The following is a 9877-nucleotide window of genomic DNA, read 5'->3' on the forward strand; positions in this document are numbered from 1 at the left end:
TTATTGAGAGATACATATGGTTTATGTCATGGTCAGTCAAGCGATTTGAAAACACAATACATCGAGTGCGGACAAAAGACAGTGTTATCTAGATGACAGTTTATTTAGTTTGAGTGAACTTTAAAACACAATACCCTTTTTAAAATTTTCTTTAACTCCCAAAAATTACTTGCATGCGAGAGATTTCCCTTTTAATTATTGGACAAATTATAAAGTAATATAAAGTATTCATTTCAATAATTTTAATGAAAGAATGAAAGTAAGCAATCTAAATAAAGTAATAAATAAACAGGCAAACATCACCATGTATATGTATATGAATACTGAAAAAAAATCTATTTTAAATCAGTGCATTGTTTCCACTAGTACACGATATTTTAATTGAGAATACATATCTATCTTATCTATGATTAAAATTCTGCACAGTGTTCGATGTTGTTACAGTTAATTCTTGAAGATGACAACGATAATTTTCATGTATACATAATGTGGAATAAAATGCAGGTATTTATGTCTTTAATACCAATAAAATGTATATTTTGCGCATCTTTTGTCGTTTTTTTTTCTCTCGATTGATTAATTGAAAAAGTGTGCTGTTAACGGTACCTTTGATATGATTGACGTATGACCAAAGTTGAATAGTTGTCGTCTATCACTATATTCGGATTTCGATTATTCGAACCCATCGATTATTCGAAGTAAATTTTCAGTCCCCAGCGATTCGAATAATCAAAGTTGGACTGTATATGAACAGTGAAACATACACACAAACATTCGTATTCGTAGCAATGACATAAATGCGAGTTGGTCAGTATTCATCAGTAATAATATTAAGCACATGTTTGGGTAAGCATTCATGACAATTCATAAGTATAGAAACACAATAACATTTATTTAAACGACAATATGTCAAATACCTAAGAGAATATGAATAAATCATGGGACGAAAACCAAAGTAGCAAATATCGTGAACCGGAAGTACATATTAATGTATGCATACGTAAAATGACCGAAACATTATTCTTACAAATGTCAATTACGTTCGTAACGCACTAAAATGACATGTTAATACCTCAATAGCTGTCAATATGTATGTGTTCTTTTCATTCCATTTGAGGGAGCAATGCGGGATCTTTTAACGGCGATAATTTTTATATAACTAGAGTTTCATGTTATGTTGATTATACTCCAACTATTGGCGAAATTTCGTTATCTAATCATAAACTCTGATGCAACTAATTCTAATGCCACTGAATTAAAAAAGAATATTTCTATGATAAAGATTACTCGATTGATATTATAATTTTTTGAAAGTTTATAGTTATTGCTTGTGATAAACTTTATTCTGTAAAATTAACTACAATTTGTTCATGTATATACAGTTTATGCCTTAAAGGCAATGATCTAAAATTTTATCTACAAAAATCAAAGATCGTGCAAATTAATTTGTACATCCCATTTATTTTCCAGTATTGGCCATTTCATTCGTTAAATGTATGAATTAATATTTATGAAAACCGGTCTTTTACATTACAATTCTCTTGACTTCACAGTAAATGTATGCAATGGAACTATCTTTTGCGTGTGCGTTTGTAACATAATTATGAATTCTTGATAATAAACAACTTGATAGCCTAGACAATAGAAAGTAACATAATTTATGTAGACATATTCATAAAATTTCGAACTTGGTAAAAGTTTGAGAAAGTTGAGCCATTCCCGAGAAAGCAAACTTGTACTTGTGTTATATGGCAAAATATGTTACAATTGCAATTTCTTGCATGTATTTCAATTAAATTGTAAATGGTTTTATGCGCATATGTTAAGGAAAATGCAAATACCATAAATGCCGCTCGTATGATCATATAAAGATGACATAAAGTGTAATTAAGATCATTACTTGAACAACATCAAGAAAAAATGTTATGTATCGTTTAAGAACAACTGCAGCAAATTAGAATCAATAGAATTCAAATGTAACATGACGTATCAAAACAATGAACACATTGTCCTTACTTTTAGGTGATTATCTTTTTTAGGATTCTTACTTATTTGAAGTATTTAGATAAACACAATCATAATGACAAAATAACACTAAGATGGTTATCATTTTTATTAACCCATATAAAAAGTTACTAAATTAACAAAATATACATGTGTTACTTATGTTAGATACTAAATATATAATATTAGCGCCGAATAATTGAATTATTTCAATGTCAATTAGATTGAAACAAAAACAAAACTTATTAACTAGTTGGCCCTGACATACATGACATAGATACAATCACAACACAGTGCATTTTTTTCTAAAAAACGAAATTTTCTTTGGCAGTCAACATTTCGGTTGTGGCTTGGAAGCTTTTGTCTGTAAGGTGAAATTCATTTTCAAGTCATATTTTGAGAATAATCGGTACCAGTGTAAAAAGGTTATTGCTCTACAGAATGCGTTTTGTTGACATTGCAATGTATGTAAAGTACAAGTAAAGTATGCGTATATACAGCAATTTCGCAATTCACAATAACAGAATTATCTCTATCTTGTTCACATATGATCGAAAGGAATATTTCATTGTAAGGCAAATGTTATGTAAATCATCACATTTATATATTAATTAGGGGAGGGGGGAAGTCGCACTATCACCGTTGAGGTCATTGGCGGATATCTATCTCCACCGGAGGTGCAATACCTCAGGCGTTCTTTTATTCATTTAATGTTAACGTGTGTGTTATTTACAAGTTAATTTTGCAAATGACATTGTGGAAATTATATTTATTAAATTATCAATGTAACACGAACAATTCAACCGGACAAGATAGCTTTTTGTTAATTTGAAAACAAAGTTGATAAATATAGGTGATATATATAGTAAAAGAAAATGAAACAAAAAATCACACAAACATGCTCATTGGATCTCCTAATTGTACATATACACATTATTGTATTGGTCTAAAAAATAACATAATAAGTATAATCTTACAAACTGTACAAAACAAGCACGTAAAAGTGGATTCTTTAACATTCTTTTATCAATTTCTAAAATGAAAGTACTAACCTTATTAAATGACTTATTCTTGTTTTATATCTGCTATTATTTTGTTTGAAATTGTTTGCACTTAATTTGATTATAATATACGGCATGTAAAATAAAACAGGAATATTACACTATTTAGCAATCAAACTTTAGTCCAAATTATAGGTTTCACCTATCAATAAATAAAATTAAATAATTCATCTATTATAGCCAAAATGAAATTTTATTAACAAAATGAGGGACATGTAGCATTAAATACACAAGGAAATAAGTCAACAACTTAATATCCGTTTTCGAGCACAGAAAATATGTTTGGTCTCAAGTTGAAACTGAGCTTTGCATTGCCTACTGATCAAATAATTTTCATCTATCAATTTATACAAAAAAAAATAACTTAAAAAATAACAACAAAAAACATTACATTACACCAAATTTGCAGGCGGCTCGTCCAACGAAACACTATGTGTATTTATTACTTAGATCTGTTACCAAAACAAAAGTATTTGCTACAGTACTGATACAACATAAAATTCAGTCCATAAAATTAAGTACATTAACTTTGTGTTTACATACTTGCATCAATAAACAGAGACATGGATATTTTAAAGATAAAGAAATTGAAATATTGAATGAAATACAATCTAAGTAATTAATCATTATCATATCTTTGAAAATACCAACTATATTTGAAAAACAAAACATTATTAAAATTGAAAGTGCATAACTGTGCGAGTGAACGATGACATAACACATGCTGTTTAATGTCAGTCATAAAAAAAACATTTTATGAATTAGTCATGCCCTTTATCGTCAATAAGGTTTTATAAAAGATCCTCTATACCTTCTTTCTGAATCAAATATATTTCTTGAGAAATCATCTCGTCAGGTGTAACAATTAAGGATTTGAATATTTTCCAGAGAAAAAATTTCTTACATATGTATAACTTTGTGGAACAGCATTACTACTTTGTGTCCATGATTTCCATTGCACAAAGGCTTTGTCACCTGATTTCATTTGTGCGATTGCTTGTGTCGATGGGCAGCTATAAGCGCTGGAGTCATATCCGTAGGCGGTCGCATAAACTTTTGATCCTACCATTATATCAAAGTGAATACTTGTTCTACTATTAATACATAGTTGTGCATAAAATGTGTACGTTCCATCTTTAGGGGCAACAAACACACCAGTGGAAGGGTTGTATGCTTCTCCTTCATTCATAAGTATCTTAGAAAAAATCATAGTCTGGCCAGCACTTGGACTGCAGTCAGTTACATAGTAGGCGTTAAATGCAACAGTTGAGTTTGATTCTGAAAAGTGCAAAAGCTCATAATTATTAATAGACTGGCACAAGTTAATGATATTTTTAGAAATTAAAAAAAACGAATGTTTATTCATTTGAACAAAAACATGAGCTCGATAATTTTAACAATTTGTAGTTTTGGCTCATACATTCTTAGCTGACCTCGTTACCGTGAATGAAATCTGAATTAATCAAAAGCTATAAATTAACACGAAATAATACGCATTCTGTAATAATTTTATTAGTATGTTTGTGTACGAAGAATATTTATATGTAAAACCAATCTTTAAAACTGCACTTATATGTTTAAATGTGTCAAAACAACTTACGACAGTCCTCTTTGTTGCAGGTTACTACTTGCATATTATCTCCAACACAAGGTTTTCCATGAATTCCAGGAACTGGATTTGAACATGATCTGGACCTGGTTTTAACTCCTCCACCACAAGATACACTGCAGCTGCTCCATGTATTCCAATTTGACCAACCACCATTTGATGCTGGAATTAAATTTTTACTTATAAATCTTAAAATATTTCAAAACAATTAATTTCATAGATATATGCAACGTAAGCAAAAACATCATTTTCTCTGTAAATTGCATACATCTTTTATGTGTAATACTGGCCCTACATTATCCAACTTAGACAAAGTCATTGTTTACATATTCTAACAAATCAGTGTTGATACTAAATGTCTAAGTCTGAAGGCATTTAAAGAATATATATCCATTTAACGTACCTCACAGTTACGGATACTTATGACATTTATATTACTTGTAGTATACATTTGATTACTTGCATAAACAAATTAATACTTACCGTCACATGGATTTTGCTTGCACAGTTTGACATCCATAGAATCACCAAAGCAATGGTTGCCATGCCGTAATGGAGACGGGTTAGTACATTTACGGTGTCTCTTCTGTATACCTATGTCACAGGTTACAGGGCACGACTCCCAACTTGACCATCCCGCCCAGCCTCCATGTACTAAAATTTCATATAAATTGAAATTGTGTAATATTATTTCATTACATACGTCGAATAAAATATCATAAGTATAAATAATTGATATATTAGTGACAATTTCAATGCTTATTGCTTAAAATGCTAGAATAAATTGAACATTGCATCCAGAAAATCGATATTGGCAATGCATTATATTGCCTAATGAAATGTATAATGATGATTTATTTTAAATTTATAAGTCTCACAACCGAGGAATTATATTTCAACATAACATTTTAATCAAAACATTGTTTGATTGCATTAATTGTTAATATTTCTAAAAAGCTCTCAATGTTGTCCAAACTTGATAGTACACAAAGTTAACAAATAAAGTATGAGTTATATTTTTTACCTGGACATAATGGCCGGGTACAAGGTTTAGTGTCTGTGTTGGTTCCATTACAATCAAGACCTTTGTATGCAGGTGATGGGTTAGTACACGTTCTGGTTCGTGTGTGTTTTCCATGACCGCATGTGACGTCACATGTTGACCAAGATGACCAGTCAGCCCAGTTACCGTCAACTTAAGATAAATAATAATAGCACTTGTAGACGAGTCCAAACGATAATCAAACTTAAGGACGTTTGCGGGAGTTTTCATATAGACAAATAGGCAAAATTAAAACAGTTCAATATAATGTCTTTAAATCTGGCATGTTGTTAGAATATGATAACAGAAAAACGTTGGGTGTTCTCATTTTCGAGTTATCTACCCTTGAATTTGGACGTTTTTGCTTAATTCAAGGGCAGATAATTTACAATGAAGGGAAACAATACCTTATTTTTTCCTTATCTACATGAAGCTTACCTTACTTTTAGTCAATATGAAAAATTTCAAGAACGAATTAAAAGTGGATATTTTTTTCCACTTCTTCTCTTAACCTGTGCATTTTTTCCTAAAAGAACTGGCCTACTTTTTACGAATTTTAAGTACTTTTATTTAGAAAAAAAAACAACAAATAAACAGAAATGATAAAAGGAATTGCATTCTGATTTTCTGAGCACTTTATTAGAAAAACAGAAAAATCATAGTTACCTAGATCACACAATTTGCAGAATTTACGACAGTGTAACTTAGCTTTATGGATATCTTCACAGATGTCAAAATCTTTGTTCCAGAATGCACAGTTTTCCATATTATCGCTGCAAGGGGGCGCTTAAATTAAAATTAGATATTAAAGACAGTATTTTCGTGAGTGTGCGAGCGAACGAGTGAATGAGAAGAAATCTTCTCCTCTTAAAGATAAAATCGATCGTTCACAGTTAAGGCAATAGCACTTTATATGTCATCTGGAAAGACATTTCTATATACATTTATAAGAGCGTGCTCGACTGTTCATAGCGCTTAGTAGTAAAAAATGTTATACAAGTGTGAAACATATTGATACGGTGATCTCTCCCTGTACATATTTAGAAATTTTGATAGTGAACAAGTGTGCACAATCTCAAAGCCATATGTCGATGGATTAACTGAGGTGGTACATAAATTTTAACATGAATTTTAAGTCAAAAAAGGGGCATAATTTTGTCAAAATATTTGATAGAGTTATCTACTCCTGTGTACAGGTTAGGGTATACAAGTTTGCGAAGTTTCAGAGTCATATGTCGATGGACATTGAAAATATTTGTGGCTATACGCAATTTTTAACATAAATGGTTTTACCGACCCCGACCCCGACGCTCGGGGATAGGGATAGCTATCTTTACTCTTTGAATATTTGAGCTAAAATCTCATAAACCTTCAGTATTCCAATTTTGAAAATTTACTGCTAGAGAATGAATAAGGCTACTAACGAGTTTTGTGGTTGCAAAGGTCTTTGTTACATTGATCAACGCCACAGCATTCTTCACATTCTTGGAGCAGTTGACCATTGCTCAACTTTGACACGTTAGTGTATACTGGTATGTTACCACAATTCTGTTAAATTGGAGATGGTGAATGTGAATAATTGTGTTCATTGTAAAAACATTCAATTGAAAAAAATTAAAACACTTTTGCCATTTTCACTGATTATGCGAGTAAAGACAATGTCAATATGATTGCACATAAAGCATTACAGATAATATAATGGCTTTCGAATGTAGGTTTGGCAAAGCGAATAATAATCATGCTCAGCTTAAACATTTTAGGCAAACAATATTAATTTATGTTGTTTCTAGAATTGTATGACAAACTGTTTGTTCTACACGGGTTTTTTGTTTGTTTGTTTGTTTGTTTGTTTTTTTGTTTTTGTTTTATTGTTGTTGTTGTTGTTTTTTTGCCGGAACAGAAATATTTTGACTTATTTGAACTTAAAGCAATATCACTAAATCAAAGCTATCTTATTCTTTAATCTGTTTTTATTTAAACTTATAAGATACTTTATGAGTCCTTTAACGTTAAAGAGGTATATGTGTTTATTTTTATTAGAAGTAATAAAATATTTCATAACAATTGTATCTTACCTCATTTTGTGTACATCCGAGTGTGAATGAGGCATATTGTCCTCTCTTTTGTAAACGTTTGAAACATGACTGAAAGTAAAATTGTACAAGAAATAATAAAAAAAATGTACAAAATGTAAACTTATCTTTAAAAATATCATCTTTGAGCTAGTCAAGTGTAAAACTAAACAACGAGACCATAATTCCATCAACCAATAAAAACGTTTTAAAACAATTAGATTTAATATGTGTTTGTCATTCTACTGCAAGTCAAATGTGCCTAATTCGTTTCCGTTATTATAATTACACCAGTGTACACATGTACTACAGAACAAAATATAAGAGCTAAATATAATTACCTCTCTTTTCCCGCATGTTGTTATAGTTTTACAACTATCTAAACTGTCAACGTTGTTACACGAATAACAAGATAAGGAAGCTGAAAAATTCATCATTTGTAATATTTACATTTATAAATATTGCACAAATTCAGTGAAGTTTCAGGAAAGTTCACGCACAAAACGCTTTAGATTCATATTTTTATCTTATCTACATTTTGTATTGACATTTACTGGCAATGAGAGATTTCGTTATTTCTGATTTATTTGCGAACAATGCTATTTCTTTATCATCACTTTATGAAAATGCTTGTTTCCGATAGTCATCATACAATAATGAACCGAACGTATCGAGTTCTGTTTATTTATAATTAAACAATTCATAAATTTCATTATAATGGAACTTACCAACGTCCCCAGGAGAGGCCAACAGGAAAAGGAGAAATCCTAAAAAAGAAATTTATATAATATCAAAAAGACCCATTATTCCTCAGAATTGTTGTTTTATTCTATTTCTCAAATTGTGTTTTTTAATATTTGGTGTCCTGTTTATAGTTTATAGATTTATAGATAGAACAATTATTCTATTGTTGAAAATCGCCTCCGTGATCGAGGTGTTAGAGTCGATGACTTCTAATTCCGTTACCTCTCTGGCGTGGGTTCGTTTCCCGGGAGATGCTTTGGTAGTTTAGCGCAGAGGAAGGTAGTCTAGTACTGGTGTAACTCTCAAGGAACGATGGTTAGGAAACTATCAGCCTATACGACTGAAATACTGTTTGGAAAATGCGTAAAATGATAAAAACAAAACAAAACCTATTGTTGAAATTAACTCAAAATTGATCATTCTAAATACTCAGTAAAAGTTCTTTAAAAGTCCATAGAAAGTAAGTTGTACAAGTATAGTATAGTAAACTTGAATAAATGTAGTTGCAACCTAATGATGTACGAACGTCGTAGGTCAAAATGGATCGATAATTTCAATTGTAGTATATGTTATTAAACATTGCATACAATGCTTTTTTGTGTCTTGGTGTTTTGTTTAATGTTACCATGGGGTTATTATTATCTATTATACAATAAAAATATTTTAACTGACCTTTATAAAGCATCATGGTGTATTTTTCTCCACACGAGTTGTCCTAAATGATGAACGCTGAAAACAAGTGTATTCAAATTACGATGTTTTTAATTCAGTACTTTTATATTTCTGTCTTTAATTTTTATTTTATGAAATTTTATTTTGAGTAAAATGAATGATAATGAAAGCAAGGTCTGTCTCAAATATAAAGATAACATAAAGCAAACAACAAACAATTTTTATTCTATATTAGTTAAAATTCTATTATTCTTATTCATGCAACTTATTTGAATAATATGAATCATACTGAAAACAACAAAAAAGTCTATCTAATAATGAAGATAACATAAAACAAAAAAACTTACTAATATAATTTATTTCAAGTTAGATAATACATTGCAGAAGAAATTTTTCAATTAATGGCAAAATGTATTAAGTAGCAACTTGACAGCTGTGTTTTATTATCGATTTTGTTTATTTTGCATTTCAAAAGATGTCATACGAAGTTGCAATCGCAGTTTAATACTCGAATACTATTGACGTTGTTTTGAAAGTTAAATTTCTAAAAATTAAATTACTTTTTGTTTTATGATCGTTGACAAAAATAGATGACTTAAAAAATTGCATATTTATATATCAAAGAAAATAATTGAAAACAAATGAGCAATGTCTGTTAAATAAATTTTTGTAG

At 30.0% G+C, this 9877-nt stretch overlaps 1 protein-coding gene across 1 annotated transcript; it reads right to left on the reverse strand.

The window, feature by feature from the left end:
- Positions 1 to 2100: 2100 nt before the first annotated feature.
- On the reverse strand, positions 2101 to 9263 carry LOC132732289 (coadhesin-like). Its single transcript, XM_060718685.1, has 10 exons — positions 9205 to 9263; positions 8517 to 8555; positions 8130 to 8209; positions 7792 to 7860; positions 7141 to 7264; positions 6383 to 6502; positions 5699 to 5869; positions 5158 to 5328; positions 4666 to 4836; positions 2101 to 4343 (listed from the first exon to the last, which is right to left on the reverse strand). Exons 1-10 carry the CDS (start codon positions 9218 to 9220, stop codon positions 3931 to 3933), a joined length of 1374 nt encoding a protein of 457 aa, XP_060574668.1. The 5' UTR covers positions 9221 to 9263; the 3' UTR covers positions 2101 to 3930.
- Positions 9264 to 9877: the final 614 nt, after the last annotated feature.

Source organism: Ruditapes philippinarum, unplaced genomic scaffold, assembly GCF_026571515.1.
Source record: "Ruditapes philippinarum isolate M1 unplaced genomic scaffold, ASM2657151v2 ctg20267_1_1_1_1, whole genome shotgun sequence".
NCBI classification, from domain to species: domain Eukaryota; kingdom Metazoa; phylum Mollusca; class Bivalvia; order Venerida; family Veneridae; genus Ruditapes; species Ruditapes philippinarum.